The sequence below is a fragment of the Rana temporaria genome, chromosome 1, assembly GCF_905171775.1.
Source record: "Rana temporaria chromosome 1, aRanTem1.1, whole genome shotgun sequence".
NCBI classification, from domain to species: Eukaryota; Metazoa; Chordata; class Amphibia; order Anura; family Ranidae; genus Rana; species Rana temporaria.
Window position 1 is genome coordinate 213947208 of NC_053489.1, and position 23042 is coordinate 213970249.

At 42.0% G+C, this 23042-nt stretch overlaps 1 protein-coding gene across 6 annotated transcripts in view; it reads right to left on the reverse strand.

Annotated features, from left to right (window-relative positions):
• Positions 1 to 23042, reverse strand: part of SPECC1L (sperm antigen with calponin homology and coiled-coil domains 1 like) — a 104371-nt gene that overhangs the window by 14101 nt on the left and 67228 nt on the right. For all 6 annotated transcript variants that reach the window (XM_040349510.1, XM_040349518.1, XM_040349501.1 and 3 more), the window contains 2 exons: positions 16870 to 17029; positions 12550 to 12652 (listed from right to left, as the gene is read on the reverse strand). In XM_040349510.1, the coding sequence (XP_040205444.1) occupies positions 12550 to 12652; positions 16870 to 17029 (263 nt within the window). The remainder of the gene's footprint in view (positions 1 to 12549; positions 12653 to 16869; positions 17030 to 23042) is intronic.

The window sequence follows — 23042 nt, forward strand, 5'->3', positions numbered from 1 at the left end:
TTGCCACCAGTTTGGCCATATTTCAGAGCTGCAACATCACTGGAGTGCCCAAAAGCACAAGGTGTGCAATAGAGACATGGCCAAGGTAAGAAAGGCTGAAAGACGACCACCACTGAACAAGACACACAAGCTGAAACGTCAAGACTGGGCCAAGAAATATCTCAAGACTGATTTTTCTAAGGTTTTATGGACTGATGAAATGAGAGTGAGTCTTGATGGGCCAGATGGATGGGCCCGTGGCTGGATTGGTAAAGGGCAGAGAGCTCCAGTCCGACTCAGACGCCAGCAAGGTGGAGGTGGAGTACTGGTTTGGGCTGGTATCATCAAAGATGAGCTTGTGGGGCCTTTTCGGGTTGAGGATGGAGTCCAGCTCAACTCCCAGTCCTACGACCAGTTTCTGGAAGACACCTTCTTCAAGCAGTGGTACAGGAAGAAGTCTGCATCCTTCAAGAAAAACATGATTTTCATGCAGGACAATGCTCCATCACACGCGTCCAAGTACTCCACAGCGTGGCTGCCAAGAAAGGTTATAAAAGAAGAAAAACTAATGACATGGCCTCCTTGTTCACCTGATCTGAACCCCATTGAGAACCTGTGGTCCATCATCAAATGTGAGATTTACAAGGAGGGAAAACAGTACACCTCTCTGAACAGTGTCTGGGAGGCTGTGGTTGCTTCTGCACGCAATGTTGATGGTGAACAGATCAAAACACTGACAGAATCCATGGATGTCAGGCTTTTGAGTGTCCTTGCAAAGAAAGGTGGCTATATTGGTCACTTATTTGTTTTTGTTTTGTTTTTGAATGTCAGAAATGTATATTTGTGAATGTTGAGATGTTATATTGGTTTCACTGTTAAAATAAATAATTGAAATGGGTATATATTTGTTTTTTGTTAAGTTGCCTAATAATTATGCACAGTAATAATCACCTGCACACACAGATATCCCCCTAAAATAGCTAAAACTAAAAACAAACTAAAAACTACTTCCATAAATATTCAGCTTTGATATTAATGAGTTTTTTGGGTTCATTGAGAACATGGTTGTTGTTCAATAATAAAATTAATCCTCAAAAATACAACTTGCCTAATAATTCTGCACTCCCTATATATATATATATATATATATATATATACACACATACATACATACACATATATATATATATATATATATATATATATATATATATATATATATATATATATATACATACACACACACACACACACACACACACATACATACATACATACATATATATATATATATATATATATATATATATATATATATATATATATATATAAAAGCGAAACCCATCGATTACTAAATACCACTAAAAGAAAGCATTATCTGTCTCAAAAATTATAAAATTTCATTTAGATACAGTGCTGGGTGTTGAGGTGGTTAAATAGTATGTTTGGGCCAAGAGAGCTTTAACAATTTCCATTCCTAAGTGATGTGGCTGCTGTGTGCATTGTATCATACTGTAATAGCATCAGCTATTGTCCTTTGTCGTCCCTGCTTTTGATCCGGGGACTATGGGATCTGCATTGTACTTGATGATGTCGGAGGACCTGTGAATATGATGTAAAGCGCTGCGGAAACTGTTGGCGCTATATAAAACCTGTATAATAATAATAATAAAAATATGGCAGCCATTTGTAGGCCTAAAAGATCGGTTGAGAGCTAACCTGGGCACACTGGTAGCAGTGACAGTTGTCACCAGAGGAATGACTTGAATGTAGAAGACACTGTGAATGCATTAGATGGCAAAACTGTAAATGAAAACACTGTACACCTTTCTAACGTGAGCGTTCTTTTGGAAACTGTTAACTTAGTGGATGTAGCTCAGCTCATTTTTCGAATATATTGATAGTTAAAAAATAAAATTGATGGCACCCTGCATCCTATAGATCAGGAAGACAGTTCTGGAAGAAACTGAAGAGTAATGATTAATTGGAGGAACAAAGACTGTAAAGGTAACAGCTGACCCTTTCAATGAGGTTTTCTAGAAGTACGGGATACCTTGCACCTGAAATGCACACCACTCATCCTTCGGCAGACTTTAAAGTGTTCTAATGAAAAACAACTCATGTACAGAATTTGCATTTCACACGTACAAAGCAGCACATTCACAAAGGTCACAGGGGTGAGCAAGCAATGGGCATGAACAGACTTGCTCCAGTCTAACATGGAAACAAAAGGAAAGACCTTTGTTCTTCAGGACCATTATAGGTTTTGCTGTAAGAATGCTCATTGAAACACTTCTATGCTAGTAAACGTGGAGGCTTTCCATCAGCATTTAATTAATCTTCCATCCATCATTTAAACCAGTAGTTCTCAATATTTTTGGCCAACATACCTTAACCCCAGTACCTGAAAAAAGTCATTTAAGTTTAAAATCAATTTTAACGTTTTAATTTTTTTTTTCTTTTTTATAGAACAGAAAGTTGGAAACAAGATAAACGGCCTAAAAAAAAAGACCAAGTTGTTTATCGAGCCTGACCACTTTCTTTGTTACATTTCATGTATTTATTTATTGTTTTCACTTTTTTTTTTGCCCGCATTTCAGTTCCTTTGTATCTGCTGTCATCAATAATACAGAGGAAACAGCTGTCCCAATTGGTCCATATGTTCACCTATCCGCTGCCAAACGATTTGGCTTTTAAAAACATTGTTGATGTTTAATTTTTTTTTCAGTCCTTACATTTCTCCCCTCTCTGTGCTCCCTTTCTTTGTCTATGTCACCTCACGTTAGGAGAAAATTCTGAAGAACTTTCTGGTACCTTCAGTTTTGGATAAAAGTTTGCAGGGGAAAGATTAAAACATGCAAGATTTATCTAACAAAATAGTTAGCTGCCCTATCCGTGATCAAATAAATAAATAAGCAAAGTGCTTGCAGTTCATAAACAAGGTGTTAGTAATTCATAGAAAATGCTGACAGTTCATTAAAGTGCCAATTGTGCTAAAACTGTAGCGCTCCAATTACTTAACCAAATAGGGTGCTGTGCTCTGTTCTGAAAGCCGCAATCATTCTTCATGTGTGGTCACCACACCCGTACCCTCCTAGAACCAAACTTACCCCAAGTTGTTAACAGCCTGAGTTTTCACTTAGGTAGGTCAAAAAAAACGCTTAATGGCTCTGGTCTGCCCCTCTTTGAATGTCACCAATCACAGTACTGCATTACTCCATACAAAAAAAAAAAAAAAAACGATTTATTTGCATAATACCATTTACTTAAACATCCCCAATAGAATAAAATAAAAATGGGTGTGTACTCACAATGTTTAGTGCCTCCCCTGGCACTCGGAACAGTCTACCTTCAATTGATAAAGAATCGCAGCTACTCTGTCCCACCGATGTGCATCGGAACCAGCGTGTGTTCCACCTAGCGGAAGTGACATACGTCTGCGCCCCTATGCTTTTCGTCAACAGGACATCATTAAGAGGCATCAAAATGACGAAACGCACAGAGGCGCAGACATATGACACTTCCACTAGGTGGATTCTCTTACCAATTGAAGGCAGACTGTTCCGAGTGTCGAGGAGGCACTAAATATTGTGAATGTACACCCATTTTATTTTATTGGGGATGTGTAAATAAGCTGCATTACGCAATGAAATATCTTCTGCTTTTGGACTATGGCCAATGTCAGAGAGCGTTGATCAGAGTGTTCTGGCGGGGGGCATCCCCCTGTTAGAACACAACTGCTCAGAGGGGGAGATTGCTAAACTAACCCTTGCATGATTAGTACAGTGGCTCCGACAGGTCAGTTTTTTTTCGTGCAACCACAAACTGTAGTGTGTACCCGGCTTGAATGTAAAGGTTTTACCTCCAGTCTAGTACAACATGCAACTGAACAGGAAGATGCCTATTGAGCTCTATGCTTCTTTTTCACAATGCCTTTATTCCTCCTCAGGAAGTCACAAGACCGCTACACAAAGGTTTAAACCAGCTTTTATTGTCTTGCTAACCATCACAAGCATCCTCCCCTGTAGAAGAGGCCTGACATACAAATCCACAGACAGAGCTTTAAGCTGAAAAGAAACCAATGTCTTCCTGCAAAGCAAAAAATACTCCTAGGACTACAAATCATATCTTGGTGCATTCTTTCTCAAAACTTTCCAAACAGAATTCCTACCAGTCATATGATCACAGTTCAGCCTGTACATCAAACCTGTCACTAAACCTGCTTTCACAGCTACAGTGTAAACCTAATCATTAAATCAGCATCGACTGCAAAGTAATTCAGCAAACATTAAAACAGATCACATCAAAACACACTGATCGTTTTTGATACAAGCGTCAAAGCCAAATTCACTACACTTTCATCACCAGAGACAGTACACCTACTGCCTAACTTTCTCACACGATGCGCATTCCTGTGCATGCTCCTAGTTCAGGGTCCAGGCTGCTAGAAAGCCCAACGCTGGCTATACACTGACTGAAATTTGGCCAGTTCAGCAAGGACTAGGCACATTTCGATTGGTGTGTGACCATCCTAGCTTGATAGAAGATAGCCATTTAATTGACTTCTGCAGAAGGGACATAATGGAAAACGTTTCTAGATCAGCGTATTTTAACAGCAATGGGTGTCGCAGTCAGAATACAATGTCCAGGCTGGGGATTCCTCCATCCACTTAATTTTTTGTGTGTTTTTTTTTTCAGTCCACTAGCTCAATTAAAAAATAACCCTGTATGGCCAGCTTAAAGCAGTAGTTAAAGCGGGGGTTCACCCTATAAACCCCAAAAAAAAATTTTTTTTCCTCTACCATAAAATCAGGCATTGTAGCGCGAGCTACAGTATGCCTGTCCCGATTTTTTTATCCCCGTACTCACCTTGTACTCGTACATCGAAGATACCGACTCCCCTCGGGGAATGGGCGTGCCTATGGAGACGGAGGATGATTGACGGCCGGCTCTGGCGCGTCACGCTTCTCCGGAAATAGCCGAAATAGGCTTGGCTCTTCACGGCGCCTGCGCATAGCCTGTGCGCAGGCGCCGTGAAGAGCCGAGACCTACTCCGGCTGTCTTCGGGGAGAGTGACGTGCCAGGGCCGGCCGTCAATCATCCTCCCTCTCCATAGGCACGCCCATTCCCCGCGGGAGCCGAAATCTTTAATGTACGAGTACACAGTGAGTACGGGGGTAAAAAAATCGGGACAGGCATACTGTAGCTCGCGCTACAATGCCTGTCTCGATGGAAAAATCATGTCAGTAAGGGTGAACTACCGCTTTAAGCCTGCTTTGTGATTTTTACCCACTGGTAAGCCTACAATAAGGTTTACCTATAGGAAAGAAAAAAATATCTCCTAAACCTGCACTGTTTAGGAGATATTCACCCTGCATGCAGCCAATCGGAACGGGTTTGGGTGTGTTCAAGATTCCACCTGCCCAATTCCACCAGGAAGCAGACACTGCACACCGCTAATCACAGACAGTGAGCCATTTCCCGGTCCGTAGTTGCATAGATAGGGAAATGTCTCACTGCCTGTGATTAGTGGTGTGCAGTGTCAGCTTCCTGGGGGGGTGGGATCAGACAGGTGGGATCCCAAACACACCCAAGCCCATCTCTATCAGCCAGTGACATCACCGGCGCATATGTTCTGAAGGTCCGGCATACCTTGCCAGAACTTCAGAGCTTCCTACCAAAACCAACGTTATGGCGGCTCCGGCCAATCACACAGCCAGAGCTCACAAACCCGGAAGAAATACTGGGGGCAGATGTCAGTCCTCTCAGTTGTGACGGCGCACCTCGGGAGGGCTTTGCTCTAAAGGTAAGTATTCCATAATGTGCTAGTACGCGATGCATACTATCAGATTATACAATTACGTTACAGGTGTTTTTTACCTTACCAGCTACAGTTTACAACTGCTTTAAGTGCAGAACATTTTGTAACTCCTGGTTACAGAATACTCTGACTGGCCAGCAATCACTTGACAAAACAGTGTGGATAAAACCACTATTGTGCTCCACTGCATTTAGGCCTTATCAGTTTTACACAAAATAACAGGAGGCAATTCTGGACACAGTAGAAGTGTTTTCTTTTTATTGTCATTTGTAGCATGAAGGTACCTCAAAAAGGAAAAAATAAATAAAAACACAAAAGCAGTTAAAAAAAAAAGGCAATCTGCTACCAGAAGAGTGCAATTACTGTGTACAAGGCAGTTGAAAGTTATTTAGCAGTTGAATCTATACACTGCAAAATTAACAAATCTATTCAAGTCAGCAAAAAAAGTTAAAAGGGAAGTGCAGATTTCGGAAAAAATAAAAAGTCATACTCGGGTGGATGCAGCAACAATCCTATGCTGCATCTGTCCCCCACGCATCTACACCAAGAGCTGAGCTATCAAAAGCTGTTGATCGCCAAGTTCTCAGTCTTCAGCGAGCAAAGAAATGGTGAACCGGGTCTGCTCTGCCCCTCCAGAGCAAACTGAAGTCCTGGGCTGTGGAGGGGCAGGAGTTGCTGGCTCAGACTCTCACTGGCTCGCTGAGAGGCCAAGCCAGCTGCTGGTCAGGCATCTGAGTGGATCCTGACATTATTGTCAGGATTCCTACAGAGTCTGGACCGGCTCTGTGACATCAGCCAACAGCAGGCTAAAGCCCGCTGGATCATAGGAGTGCAGAACTAAGTGCACTCCTGTGATTCATAGGAGAAGTATGGCCAAAAGAGCTTCCTTTAAGGTAGTGGAAATAATCTCCATTAGTATGTTGGAATATTTTTACAACTGCTATGGGATATTTTATAAGCCTGTTAACATCTGTTTTTAAAATATATGAGGTTAGTCATATCTCACTGCTCATATAAAGATGGCAGGAAAAAAAATGCCACTCCTGAAATAACTGTTTTAGTGCAAAAGCAATGAGAAGCAAAAATAGCAAGAGTTACCTACCCACCATCTGTGTATGCAAAGAGCATTTGTTAATTCCTTCCTGGTCGTAGACAGATGGAGCTACATGTATCCCGGTAACTATCCTTCATCCGCTCCCGGGAGAGGGAGAGTGCTGCTTAATAACCCAGGACCTAATTAACCAGCCTAACAATCTGTTTACACCTGTTCAGGGTCACATCCACATTTAAAGGGAATCTATAGATTATATTTAAAGTTATTTAGAGATACACATGAATGTTATTAGCATAGTGGCTCGTTTACACTCCATGTGATTCTGAACAGTCTGAAGCATTTTCTAATGTGAGCAAACTGCATCCTCCTATGTCAGTGCAGTCTGTTCTCACCACAGCAATGCATGGGTAAATACTGGAAAATATCCAGGTCTGCTGTCTTTGTTGTGCCCCTCTCAGATTTTGTTTCACGTCGATATTGGGGACTTGCCCTGACTTAATGACTACATTTCATCACCTCCAGGAAATGCCATTCTTCTAAATGCCTCTACTGGCCACTGCAATGTTTATGGGCAGAGAAAATGTCAGGACCAAGTAACAAAGTTACACTAGATCAGGGAGCAGCAAAAAAAAAAGAAGTGCTTCTGGCTAACAAAACTGCAGGCATTCTATGAGGTCTGCTCTAGGCAGAAGTTTGGAATTAATTGTAGGTTTACCTTAAAGTGGATTTAAACCCAATTCATGAAATCCAACCTGGGCACATATATCTGTAGCATTTCCTAATCTCCCCCTTCCGAAGCCCTTAGGCCCCTTTCACACTTGTGCGACTTATCCTGCGACTTGAGATTGCAAAGTTGCCCGACAAGTCATACCCCATATATTCCAATGGGTACCATTCGTATCTGTGAGACTTCAAGTCGCACCGACTTCAAAGTAGTCCCTGTACTACTTTGGTCTGGCTTTGATGCGAGTTGAGGTCCACAGACCTCAAGTTTAAACAGCCACTCCCTGAAATTGTGGCAAAATCGCATTCTTTTAAAGATGCGGTAGTGTGAAAGGGGCCCAAGTCCCGTATATTTCTGCTGCTTCATTCCTATGTTATCAGCATGATAACTTCTGACAAGTTCTCAGACACAGGAAAAAAAAGCAGCTGGAAATTTGGGTCAGGACGGGTGCATAGAGATAGATTAGCAGAGAGCTGGTCTATTCATAGTACAGCTCTGCATGTTTCTTCATTCCTCTGCCTGTGGGGGAGGGGGGGTGTATACCTTTACTCAAATCAGCTCACACACAGTGTATGTCCAGACTGCCCTCCCACTGTTGAAGGGCAGGTAAAAAATTCTAACACTATGTTCACTTTCTAAAGAATATAGAAAGCTGAAGACCGCAGATATACATGTAAAACTTATGTTGGGAGATTTGTTTCATCTCTGTGTATCATCTGAGGCGGTTCACTCCACTTGGTATATGTGAGGGTTTACATGCACTTTAACCACTTGCCGCCCGCCCTATTGCAAAATGACGTCAGCAAAGTGGTTTCAATATCCTGAGTGGACGTCATATGACATCCTCAGGATATTGAGCCGCTGCGCGCCCCTGTCTGACACCCCGCAACACGGAGACTCTTTACTACGTAATCAGCCATTTCCAATTACGGCTGATCACGATGTAAACAAGAGCAGGCGTGATCGGCTTTTCCTCACTCGCGTCTGTCGGACGCGAGTAGAGGAGAGCCGATCGTCTGCACCTCTGATAGGGGGGGTTTGTGCTGATCGATTATCAGCGCAGCCCCCCCGAGGATGCCCACACTAGACCACCAGGGATGCCACCAGACCACCAGGGATGCCACCAGACCACCAGGGATGCCACCAGACCACCAGGGATGCCAATCAGTGCCCACAATGGATGCCAATCAGTGCCCACAATGGATGCCAATCAGTGCCCACAATGGATGCCAATCAGTGCCCACAATGGGCATCACTGATTGTCAGGCATTGTTTGGCAGCGATTGGCATCCATCAGTACAAATATTACAGTACATCTGTGTCGTCCATCCATGTCGCCCATCTGTGCCCATACGTGCCACCCCATCTGTGCCCATCCGTGAAGGATAAAACATACTTATTTACAAAGTTTTGTAACGGAAACATTTTCTGTCTTTTTTTTTTGCAGAAAATAAAAATCACAGAGGTGATCAAATACCACCAAAAGAAAGCTCTATTTTGTGGGAACAAAATGATAAAAAATTTAGTTTGGGTACAGTGTAGCATGACTGGTAATTGTCATTCAAAGTTTAACAGCGCTGAAAGCTGAAAATTGGTCTGGGCAGGAAGGTGTATAAGTGCCCAGTATGGAAGTGGTTAAAGTCCTAGGACCAAAAAAAAAAAAACAGATCCCTGTAAGGATGAAAACAGGGAGAGATCGAGGAACATCTGCGACCCTGTGAGGAATAAACCCAAAGAAGCTCAAGCTCTGAGTATGCATTTCCAGGTTCAGAACAGTCAAGAAGAAAGAAAGTCACTGCTCCAGGTGGGTCTACTATACAGTCACACACCGTTTAAAGGATTCCAAGGGTGCTGGCGGTGCACTAGGCAAGCATAAAAGATAGATGAAAAATGGATGGCCGCACAGTGCGGCCATCCATCCTTCATCTATCGTTGATTCAGAACGGTCAACTCCTGGCCTGTGCAGATCGGGAAAGTGTAGGAGAGACATTAGGGTATAATAGACCCCTGATGTTTCCATAATAAGGACCTTTCACCAGCAAAATTACTATTACATATGGTGCTTGTCTGCCCCCTTGTAATGTAAAATGAAATTAAGTACAATTTTAAAAAGTGTTTTCTAAACTTGCAATAGAACACAATGCGAGGACTAGCCTGTAATACCGGGCCATTTTTCAGGGATGTGATAGTTTGATGATTATTTGGTCATGAAACTGTACCCAGATTAAATTTATATCATTTTTTTTAGAAACAGAGCTTTACTTTTGATGGTACTTCTATCCACTAATTTCTTTATTTTTATAAAAAAAAAAAAACAAACACACACCTTATTTTCTGCTCTAAATCATCAAATACAATTGTCAATATAGTACAAATCCCCCGGTCACCAAATTCCCCCTTTTTGACAACCCAAGGTGATCAATTTGTTTGCCTCAAATTTCTGATTGTGGTTAAAGTCTTGTAACAGTGCGCTAAATACAGCACATCATTAAATGTACAGGTCATACACAATGGGAGGAAATGGTAAAAGGTTAATGTACAGGTCACAAAGTAGGCTGATGGAGGAGTGGGTCAATGTGCACACATTTAACCCCTTCCCAACCAGTGTCATAAGTACAGTGACAGTGTATAGCATTATTGAGGGTTGCACCAATACCACTTTTTATTTTTAAGACCAAGTACAAGTATCGATACTTTTTCCCCCCCAAGTATTCGCCAATACCAATATTATTTTTTTATGTCATGTGACAGTGGCATTAATGGGCACTGATAGGTGGCACTGATGAGGCGGCACCAATATGCAGCACTGATAGGTGGCACCAATATGCAGCACTGATAGGTGGCACCAATATGCAGCACTGATGGACAGCACTGACTGGCAATTATAATTAACCACTTGCCGTCGCCGCACCGTCATAATACGTCCACAAGGTGGCTCTCCTAGGCGAGATCACGTATTATGACGTCCTACCTTTTAGCCGCCACTAGGGGCGCACGCGAGCCGCCGGAGGCGCGCGCGCGCGCGCCCCCCGCTCGCCCCCGACTCCCGTGCGTGTGCCCGGCGGGCGCGATCGCCGCCGGGCACACGCGATCGCTCGGTACAGAGCGGGGAACGGGAGCTGTGTGTGTAAACACACAGCTCTCGTTCCTGTCAGCAGGGGAAATGCTTTTCTTCGGTTCATACAATGTATGAACCGAGGATCAGTGTTTCCCCTAGTGAGGCCACCCCCCCCCCCACAGTAAGAACACACCCAGGCATACTTAACCCCTTCCCCGCCCCCTAGTGTTAACCCCTTCACTGCCAGTGGCATTTTTATAGTAATCTAATGCATTTTTATAGCACTGATCGCTATAAAAATGCCAATGGTCCCAAAAATGTGTCAAAAATGTCCGAAGTGTCCGCCATAATGTCGCAATACCGAAAAAAAAAATCGCTGATCGCCGCCATTACTAGTAAAAAAAATATTAATAAAAATGCCATAAAAATACCCCCTATTTTGTAAACGCTATAACTTTTGCGCAAACCAATCAATAAACGCTTATTGCGATTTTTTTTTACGAAAAATATGTAGAAGAATACGTATCGGCCTAAACTGAGGAAAAAAAATGTTTTTTTATATATTTTTGGGGGATATTTATTACAGCAAAAAGTAAAAAATATTCATTTTTTTCAAAATTGTCGTTCTATTTTTGTTTATAGCGCAAAAAATAAAAAACGCAGAGGTAATCAAATACCACCAAAAGAAAGCTCTATTTGTGGGAAAAAAAGGACGCCAATTTTGTTTGGGAGCCACGTCGCACGACCGCGCAATTGTCTGTTAAAGCGACGCAGTCCCGAATCGCAAAAAGTACTCTGGTCTTTGGGCAGCAATATGGTCCGGGGGGTAAGTGGTTAATGGGCACGGATTGGCCTCACTGTAACTTAAATAATTTAATTAAATAATAGTTTTATATTGTTGTGGTTTGTTTTCTCCCAAGACAAACGCCAAGTGTTCCATCAGAATCGGCAACCTGTCAGATTTGGTAACGGAAGTGACAGTCTGTTAGAACACCAGAACACCCATCTTGGTACACTGTGCATTCGGCTGCAGTAAGCCTGCAGTCAGAAGGCAGCAGCGGACATCTTTTTACACCCAGCCCATATAGTGAATGGGTGTAACAAGATGTCCGTACTCGTGCAAATGCTCGGTAACGGTGCAACCTTAGTATATTACTCGATTAAAGTCACTGGCAGTTAGTTCCCCCAGCATCAGTCAGTGTCAGATTGCCCGCAGCAATTGGATATGTTTTGTAGCAGAAAGTAAAAGAATATTGCTTTTCTTTTTCCCCAAAATGTTCAGGTCTTTTTTTTGCGTATTTTGCAAAAAATAAGAAACCCAGAGGTAAACAAATACCACTAAAAGAAAGCTCTAATTCTGTGAGAGTAAAAAAATGTTTGGGTACAGCATTGCATGACCATGCAAATACCAGTTAAAGTAGCACAGTGCTAAAAAGCAAAACATTGCCTGGTCATGAAGGGGGTAAAATCTTTCAGAGCTCAAGTGGTTAATAGCCAAAAGCCTGTTGAAGGATGTAAACACAAGTTCACATCTAATATTGAAGCCATAAACTTTTTCTCTTTCTTCAATTTCTTGAAGCCCTTGGGGCAAGTAACTTTCTTTTGAAGAACACTAATTTGGTGCCCAGTGGATGCCGACAGCTGAAAGCCATTGCACAAGGCACTTTGCGATAATGTTTTGGTTGTGTATGCCCTCCCTATATATTTAACTCTCCATCTCTTTACTGCCATAAAAGTAAAACTCAAAACAAAAATTACTTTATGGCAAACATTACAATAAATCTAATATGCCCGCTTATAACACCCCACAGCTTTCATTGTAATAATTCCTGTAGTGCCAACAGGGTTTATATTCCAAGGCTGTATAAATAGTTCACAAGGCACTAGAATTCGTTTCACAATTCCATGCTTACCAGGTATCCCTCAGTCTTCTTCTGACACCACTTTAGCAAAGCATTCCTCTTGGAGCCACCATACTCTCTTGCAAGGGCTGCCAAGGGGTCTTTTCTTTCCTCCCTAAAATATGAAAATGTTTGCTTAGGTTAAATAAACTAACAGCTGTAACAATTTAAAGCAGATAATAAAACATATGGGGAGTGAAGACCATCATTTTTCTTTACATTAAGGGATAGTAAGTAAGAGTGCATGAGAATACAGAAGGAATAATCTGTTGTTCTTGCAGCCCAGCATTATGAAGTCATAGATCATAGAATAAAGAGCCAGTATCATCAAATAAACAATTGCATCCTAGAGAATTCAACTAGCTCCCTGAGCTGAGCCTCTTGACCTTCATCCGTGAATCAAGATGTGAAATCCCACCCACTGTGTTCTTTTTAGTTACTGGGAATGAAGAAGGGAGGGACGGGGCGGTCATTTAGGATCTGTATACACACCCAAATGTGTGATGTCAATATCATGTGACATGAAAAGCTCAGCTCAACAAGGAACTGTTCTCTCCAGCAATAGAGACCGAACTGAGCATGTGCAGCTTTACTACTCTGACTCTATCTGGCCTTGCAAAGAGACCCTGCAAGAGGGGGAGAATCTGTGCATACAGGATCAAATAGCCTTTTTACACAATACAGAGGATTAACCCCTTTAGATCCACATTGAGAAAACAAGCATGCTGTTTATCATATACAGACAGATTTTACTGCTGTGGGTTTAGTAACACTTTAAGTGTCTGCTGGCTGTTTGAATATTATACATAATAAACCTCTGCAATCAGTAAAGATCTCTGCAGAATAACCACTGCTTCCACACAGCAAGCAAAGGTACTGCTCTGTGCCATTCTGACAGAAAATAGGACTTTTAGAAAATTAAAGAAAATGAATTGTAAGACTTTTCACACCTTTTGTTTGATGTACCCAGAATGTATTTAGCAGATTTAAACTGAAAGTTCAGTTGAGCTTTAACCACCTAAATACCTCTGTATGTATATATTTATGGCCTCGTATTGGGGTGGTTATACCAAGATCATGGTTGAGACTACATCATCTGGGTATCTTTTTTGTTTTACCCAGCCCCATCATGTAAGTGATCCGAGCGGCTATACAGGGCTATGCTATCACAAGGGATGTTGTTTACTCCTTGTGATAGCGATAAAGTTATAATTAAGGGTAGACAGTTAAAGGGGTTGTAAAGGTAAATGTTTTTTCACCTTAATGCATCCTATGCATTAAGGTGAAAAAACATCCGACGGTACCGGCCTTCCCCCCGAACCCCCGTTTTACTTACCTGACCCCTCGAAAGTCCCGCGCACGTCCACCTCTTCGGTTCCCAGCCTGGCCGTTGATTGGCTATTGGCTGGCGCTGCTGTCAATCACAGCGGATGACGCCTGGCGCGCGGGGCCGAGTGATACAGTCGGCGGCTATGCCCGCCACTGTATCACGGGAGCATGCTCGCAAAAGCTTTCCACCATGCGAGCTTGCTCGCATGAAGGTGGAAAGCTTTTGCGAGGAGGAGCCAAGACAGCCACCGAGGGACCCCAGAAGACAGGGTTAGGGGACACTCTGTGCAAAACGAGCTGCACAGTGGAGGTAAGTATAACATGTTTGTTATTAAAAAAAAATAAAAAAAAGTTTGCCTTTAGTGTTCCTTTAACTGTGATGCCATTAAAGTTCATGTATGTATATATAACTACACACAAGCAAATACATACATACACTGTATACAGCACTGCATTAAAGACAGGCATGATGCTGTGATAGGCATCACTGCATGGGCTCAGGAATACTTCCAAAAATCATTGTCTGAACACAGATCACCATGCCATTCAAAAAATGCAAGATAAAGCTCTATCATACAAAGAAGAAGCCATATCTGAACATAAACCAGAAAAGTTGCTGTGTTCTCTGGGCCAATGGTCGGTTTCACCCATAGATTATATAGATTAAATCCTGCTCTGTCTTCTTCTGGAGGTGTGACCACTCAGATGGTATTTTTATTTCATGTCTTCTGGACCCATCCATCTTTCTCCCAGTTTTGAACTGGAGTGGTGGGCATAATTAATGATGTAGCCCAGATCGACCCACCTCCCCCTGGAGCCAAGGTTGAGGCTTAGTGGAAGACATGGCTCCCATCGTAAGGGAAAGAACATTTCTGGGACTGTCCCTGTGTCGAAAAAATAAAGCTCCCCTCTCCCTTTAATTCTGGAAACATCTTATTAACTCAAACCAGCCTTTCTACTGAGATACCTAAGAGGGGAAGAAAGAAAAGGTTTCATCATGTCGGTCTGGAAAACAAAAATAAAGTGTATGTAAACCGGATTCATGAAATTTGAGCAGTATATATATATAAAGTGTATATAAACCGGATTCATGAAATTTGAGCAATATATATATATATATATATATATATATATATATATATATATATATATATATATATATATATATATATATATAATGATTTCTTATCTCTCTCCAAAGCACAGAGTCCTGTGTCTTTCTCCTGCTCTGTAGCTCTTTTATCCGCCTGATAACTTCTGACAAGTTCTCCATCACACAAGATAAAAGCAGCCTGAAATTTGTGTGGGGGAAGTTGCTATAAATAAATTAGCAGATAGCTTGCCTTCTCACAGCACAGCTCTGCACATTACTTCCTTCCTTTGCCAATGTGGAGTGTGCCTTTCCTCCAATCAGCTGTCTTGGCTGTATGCCAATAATCCACTTCCAGTGCTGAACAGGAAGAGAAAATCTGTAACACCATGAGCATCTAAAGGATATACTGTATAAAGCTGAAGACAGCAGATATACATGTAAAACATATGTAGGGAGATTTGTTTAATCTCTGTGTATCATCTGAGGCTGTTCACTTCACTGGGTATAAATGCTAGGGTTTACATCTGCTTTAAAGTGGAGGTCCGGGGGAAAAAAATATTAAAAGCCAGCAGATACACATTCTGCAGCTGCTGGCTTTTAATAAATGGACACTTAACTGTCCTGCTGTCCCTCGATGTCAGCACTGCAGCTGTCGGGTGCTGCCGCCGTCATTGCGGGTAAGAAAACCCGTCAGTGTAGCATTTCGGCTTCACGTCGGGAACTCTACTGCGCATGCGCGAGGCCCCGCTCCTCTCCCCTATTAGCCCGGCAGCCAGGGGAGTAGGAGGAGGGACTCCCAGGAGTGGGAAAGGATACCCGTCAAAGAGAGGTATCCTATCCCACCCCCCCCCCCCCCCCAAAAGGTGCCAATTGTGGCACCGGGAGGGGGGGGGGGGAATCCGATGAACGAAAGTTCCACTTTAGGGTGGAGCTCCGCTTTAAGTGTCCAAAAACCCACATAATAATATCTTGAGTCAAACATTGCACAACAGTGAGTCCATCAAGAAAACATTTATATGGGTAATTCCAACCATCCACCAATGAAGTGAACAATTCTTGGGATGAATGTATACAAACACCTTGTGCCCACCACTGTAAATACAAGCCTCTTACCGTATTGTATTAATCCCATGAGAATACAGCATGTTGCAAACAGACTATTCTAGGCGCTCAGCGATAGTCCACATCAGACAGTGCTTGCAACATGCTGTATTGATCTCTCACATAGAGGCTTGGATTTGCAGTGGTGGGCACAAGGCATTTGTATTCATTTATCCCAAGAATTGTTCACTTCATTGGTGGAAGGTTGGAATTCTTCATATAAATATTTGCTTGATGGACTGTTGTGCAATGTTTGACTCAAGATTTTATCATCTGGGTTTTTTGAAATTTATTTTGTTTTCATCACATTTATAATTTTGTTGCAATTTGTTTGGATGCGCACTTATTATTTGTATATGTAAATTATTTATCATCATGTATTCAGACAGTTAGGCTCTGTTCACACCTAGGCGTATATACGCCTGTAGTGCGACGCCGCAGCAGCCCCTGAGACGCTGGAGAGATGATTTCACATTGCCCTCTATGGAGATGGTTCACATCTCCACGCCGAACGCCGTACGCCTGCCGCCTGAAAACAAGTCCCGGACCTTTTTTTCAGGCGGCTTTCGGCGTTGGGCATAGGAGATGTGAACCATCTCCATAGAGGGGGTACAGCTGCATTCACAATCGCGGCGTTTTTTCGCCGCAAATCGCTGTACAAAACGACGCAATTTGTCGCCGCAATTCGCGGGACAAAACGCCGCGATTAGGTACGCCAAGGTGTGAATGCAGCCTTAGGAAGTGCAGCTCTGGATACAATATTTACACTAAGCGTAAACTATTCTTTTTATTTCATGTCACACTTTTACCTGATTCGATTCCGTGCAGTTGGTGTGACAGATGCGGTAGGGGAGGAAGAGGTGAGGGATAGCTGTGATGAGGGTGAAGTCATTGACATCAAAGGAGAAGCAGAACTCCCATCTGGAACACTGATGTCACGTTTCAGTTCCTCGCTGCTACGGCGTGACACTAGAAAAAGGAAAAAAATTACTTTACAGACAGTGCATAAAAGGAAACAGCTTTAACTGTCAGATAATGGCACCAAGAGAACAACTTGGGCACACGATACAATTTCTCCCATACAAATGGCTAATAATTTGATGACCACAGTAGAAAGGACAGATGACAGACGTGCAGAAAATACAGTACTGAATGTATTTTAAAATGCTTCTTTCACTACAACAATAAGGCTTGGATGAATACCAACTAACAACTTTCACAGCATACCAATTATTATCCAAATTCTATCCTGTATCCACCACATGAGACCTCAAACAAGCACAGGAAATCCCGGTGGAAGTTCAGGTTAGATACTTCCTATGAAATATTGTTTCTATTCTGAGCACAGGAAGTAAAAAAAAAAAAGAAAAAAGACAGACACAAAACAAAAAGGAGAAGGCGAACAAATGCATTAGTGGGTTAGGTTACTGTAACAAGGAACACATACCCAAGCATTCCTTTGCAAGCAGTTTGTCTACAGACAATTGTTACTGGAAATAATAATTTCCCTACAGCAAATTGGGTACTCTCTTTACATTACCACATACTGAGCTTTACCATCCGTTACTGCCTTTGTTTATTTAACTGAAATCTTAAAATGTATTGAAGTAACCTTAAAGTGATACTAAATACACATGGTTTAATTGACTTTGCCCCTTCTATTTCTGTATGTAGATGGCACTGTAATTATTTTACTAAAATAAAACCCCATCCAAGTATGTTTTTCTAATCGATATGCAGACGTCACATGACCCAGATGTTTCCCAGCCTGTCTGCAGGGAAACATAAGTAGGAGGAACCTCTAGCCCTCTTCTGCTGGTCACATTATAAAAAAAACAAAAAAACAAAAAAAAAAAAAACAACCTTTGGAATACAGAGTAAAAATAAATAATATCATTAAACTGTTATAAAATATTATACAAATATATATTTGTAATCAAATGTTTACTATTTTTTGGCAATAAAATGGTGTGGGCAGATTTCTGCCAGTCACAGGCTATGTCACACCCCTCCAGCCGGTGTCTTTGAATAAGAGGGAGGTGAAGCCTCCATCAATCTAACGTAATATCCCATCCCTATTGTGTTTAGATGCTTAGTGGGCATGAAGGAGGGAGGGAGGGAGTGGGCGGTCATTCACCACAGGCCTCGACAAAATCCGGGCGACAGGTCGCAATTGCGACCTGGCGCCCCCGCCGGTAATTGAGGCCGTGGCTTTGCGGCTTAAAAGGGCACAAAGCCGCGGCCTCAATTATCCGGCCATAGCAGGCTCGCCGCGATCGTGTGGCGGGGGCGCACGGAGGCACAGGATCCTGTGTCTCCGTGCGCCCCCACCTCGCGATCGCGGCTGGCCCGCGACGTCCGTTAATTTAGGTTGGGGCTTTGCAGCCTTGTGAAGGCCCAAGCTGCCTTCTGTGACCTGGCGCCATCTGGTGCTGGCCGGTGGCATTACAAGTAAAACAGCAGTTCTAATGTGTGTGTGTTTTTACTGTTTTCACTGCCATCTCCTTCCCTCCAATTAGAACCCCCAAACATTATGTATATTTTTTTTATTCTAACACCCTAGAGAATAAAATGGCGATCGTTGCAATACTTTGTCACACCGTATTTGCGCAGCGGTCTTACAAGCGCACTTTTTGGGGAAAAAATAAAACATTTTTAATTAAAAAATAAGACAACAGTAAAGTTATCTCAATTTTTTTTATATTGTGAAAGATATGGTTATGCCGAGTAAATTGATACCCAACATGTCACGCTTCAAAATTGCGTCAGCTCGTGGAATGCCGACAAACTTTTACCCTTTAAAATCTCCATAGGCGACGTTTAAAAAATTCTACAAGTTGCATGTTTTGCGTTTCAGAGGAGGTCTAGAGCTAGAATTATTGCTCTCGCTCTACTGATCGCGGCGATACCTCACATGTGTGGTTTGAATACCGTTTACATATGCGGGCGCTACTCACGTATGTGTTCGCTTCTGTGCGGGAGTTTGGCGGGAGGGGCGCGTATTCTGGCACCTAACTTTTTTAGCTGGCTCCTAGATTCCAAGCAAATGTCAAACCCTGATTTACCACTGTGTATACACCCATATGTGTGATTCTATAGTCACATGGGCTGCTCAGACATGATTGGGAGGAAATGCTCAGCATAGAAACTCACTGAAAACTGAGCATGTGCAGAGCTGCCAATACTGCTCTGCAAAATCCCCAACTGCATTGGGGACTTGGATAGAAGGGGGAAATGGAGATCAGCAGAATCAACAAGGTTCTTTGAAGAATACAGAAAATTAATCCCATTGCGAGTGAGTATGAACAGCATGTAACATCATTTATTGATAGTTTTTTTTTATGATGTGGGTTTAGTGACACCTTAATACCAATTTCCTCTGCGTATGCTATAAAGGAATTCTGCCTGTCTTCAATGCAACATCATAAAATCTATGCAACTTCAAAGTAAATGTATAATATTTTTATTCATATTTTTTCCCTTAATTTATCAAAAAATATGTTTATTCAAGTAAATATAAGTAAAAAGTTAGGTATTAACAAACGATTGCGCTTAGCCAATATTGAGAACTGCTGCGACCCAATAATTCTGAATATTAGACTGCTGAAAATTTGTAAAAAAAATGGTGCGCTGCTCCCTTAAATGTTGATATAATGTGTGAAACAAAACAAATGGGTATACAAGAATAAAGTGCAAGTGTACAGATGAATAACAAACATAATATTGAATCAAAAATATCAATAAATCATTCAATTCAATGTCCATAGGATCCACTTGACCTGTTTTGCGATACATCGCTTGTGATTCCAGCTACTGTAAAAGTGCAACTCTTTATTTTTAATAAAACCATCTTACTGGTTTATGCTAGGAGGTTCTCTTCCTGTTTGCCTTCATATATACCTTCTTGGTGAGCGGCCACTTGCAGGGGATGTTTGAGTCTATTTCCAGCAGTGATAACATCACCGCAGCAACACCCTACCATTGAAGATTCTAATGTGGAGATTGTATGCAAGATTGTTTGATCTCTGGAATAGAGATCTGTACTATCTGGTAAGAGGCTGCTTTTTTCTTGTACGCCCCCTTGTTTTGGTGATTCACATATCACGTTATATCAACATTCAAGGGAACAACGCACCATTTTTTTTACACAATAAAGCTAGGTAAATACTGGCCTAAAAATGTCTAAAATCGGACAGTTCGGCAATAAATGGCTGACTTCCGACCCACGTGTACAGCTCCTTGTCTGTTGAACGAAAACCAGCAGCCAATTTGGTATCCGATCAGCACTTGCAGCCAATGGCTGCGAGCGCTGACTGGTGTGTTCTGGCTGGAGTGTGGCTCCCTTGTCAGAACACAATAGCACAGCAGGGAGATTGCTGTACAGACATTGCATAGTTCGTACAACGTCCTCATTTTTTTACCCAGTGGGCTGAACAAAAAAAACAACACTGTCTTATTTCGGATGTAACCTTCTTAGTTTTACGAAAATAAGTCCACTGTTTATAAAACTTTTTATAGTGCAAGCTGAAATGTACACATTCACCAAAATGACTCACTGGAGTAATGTATTCTTTAGGCTTGGGGCCTTTTCACACTAGCCCTATTGATGAAGCAAAACCCATGCATTTTAATGCACTGAAAGCAGAATCTCCATGGATTTCTATGTGGCTGGTTCACATCTATCCATTGTAGTTTAGTGTATTTTGGAGATACAGTGCTCATTCACACAGATACATTGGGGAAAATAGATTTTGTAAGTTTATATCATTATGTGAATAATGATATATGTGAAAATTGAGCGCCTGCTTAATTATATAAATATAATCTTATGAGTTAAAAACAAAACATGAATTTCCAAAAAGTGTATAAGTCCACAAAAGAATGAAAATTATTAAAATATAAAGTCCAAGTGCAAACGATGATATATAAACAACTGCTCAATCCATATCTTGATTAAAGGTGAAACACATCCAGTGAAACAAAGGGTGAAAATCAGCAACCACTGCCACCTATAGATGAAATGGCCGATCACCTCAAAGAATTACTGTGAGGTCGAACAAAGGTCCCAACAGATAGCTGCTAGGATCCACGCTGCACATCTCCAAAACGCTTGTTTAAACACTCTGGTTCCTCGCCATTCGATCGACAATCACTCACAAGAGAGCAAAAATAACCATAGCGTAACCGTAGTACAAATGAACTGATGAGTCACCCGTCATCTAGATCTACCTCAAGAAGGCACATGTACAGTCATGCCAATGAACATCTAAATGATTCAGAGAAGGATTGGGAGAAAGTGCTGTGGTCAGACTAAAATTAAGCTCTTTGGCTTTAAATCCACCTGCCGTGTTTGGAGGAAGAAAAATGCTGACTATGACCCCAAGAACACCATCCCTACAGTCAAGCACAGAGGTGGAAACATGATACTATGGGGCACTTTCTCTGCTAAAAAGGTACAGGCTGACTTTGATGCATTGAGGGGCAAAAAGACAAGGGCCATGTATTGTATCTTGGATGAGAACCTTCTTCCCTCAGCCAGAACACTGAAGAAGGGTCGTGGATGGGTCTTCCAGCATGACAATCACACAAAACATACCGCCAAGGCAACAAAGGAGTGGCTCATGAAAAACCACGTTAACCACTTGCCTAACAGGCCAATTCTGACATTCCTCTCCTACATGTAAAAATCATAATTTATTTTGCTAGAAAATTATAGAACCCCCAAACATTTAATATATGCACGTGTGTGTGTTTTTAGTAGAGACCCTAGAGAATAAAATGGCACTCATTGTACATTTTTATGTCGCACAATATTTGCGCAGCAATTTTTCAAAATGCGTTTTAAAAAAAAAAAGTTTCATACATTTAAAAAAAAAAGTTATGTTAGCCCAATTTTTTTTGCATAATGTGAAAGATAATGTTACGCTGAGTAAATAGATACCCAACATGTCACGCTTCAAAATTGCAAATTCTCGTGGAATGGCACCAAACTTTGGTACTTAAAATCCCCATATGTGATGCTTTAATTTTTTTTTACTGTTTACATGTTTTGAGTTACAGAGGAGGTCTAGGGCTAGAATTATTGCTCTTGCTCTATTGTTCGCATCGATTCCCCATATGTGTCGTTTGAACATCCTTTACATATGTGGGCGTGACTTATGTATGTGTTCGCTTCTGCGTGTGAGCACATGGGGACAGGGGCGCATTTATTCCTAATACAAGAAATGTAAACATCCCTTGTAATAGAAATAAGCATGACAGGTCCTCTTTACAGTGAGACATGTCAAGTCCCCACATCTCACCTCTAGACTGGGAAGCCTGATATAAAAAAAGATTTTGGCTTATCAGCCAAGGTGGTGCCATTTTTCCGAATGCAGAGACCGGACGTGATTTCATAACATCGCGCCTGGCTCCCAAACGATCATAGAGACTCCAGCGACCATCTGGTCCACCAGAAATCTCTATAGTCCGCATCCGGCGCCAGTGGCTCCCTTCCCTGATTTACTGGTGGCAGGGGCGAACCAGTAGAAGCACCAGAGGGCGGCAAGAGGGGGGACGTCCCCTCTCGCCACCTGTAAGAATGATCAAGCGGCTGAACAGCCACTATGATCATTCTTATGGTGTAGGGCAGTTGTGGCGAACCTTGGCACCCCAGATGTTTTGGAACTAAATTTCCCATGATGCTCATGCACTCTGCAGTGTAGTTTGAGCATCATGGGAAATGTAGTGCCAAAACATCTGGGGTACCAAGGTTCGCCATCACTGGTGTAGGGAATTGCCAGCTGAAAAAGAAGACATCTGAATGATGTTTGTAGCTGTATGCATCTTCAGATATCACTGCTCAAACCCAAAGACGTCATAGGGTGTGCGGCAGGCGGGAATCGGTTAAGGTCATGGAGTGGCTTAGTCAGTCTCTAGACCTTAATCCTATAGAAAAATTATGGAAGGAGCTTAAACTTTGAGTTACCACGAGACAGCCAAG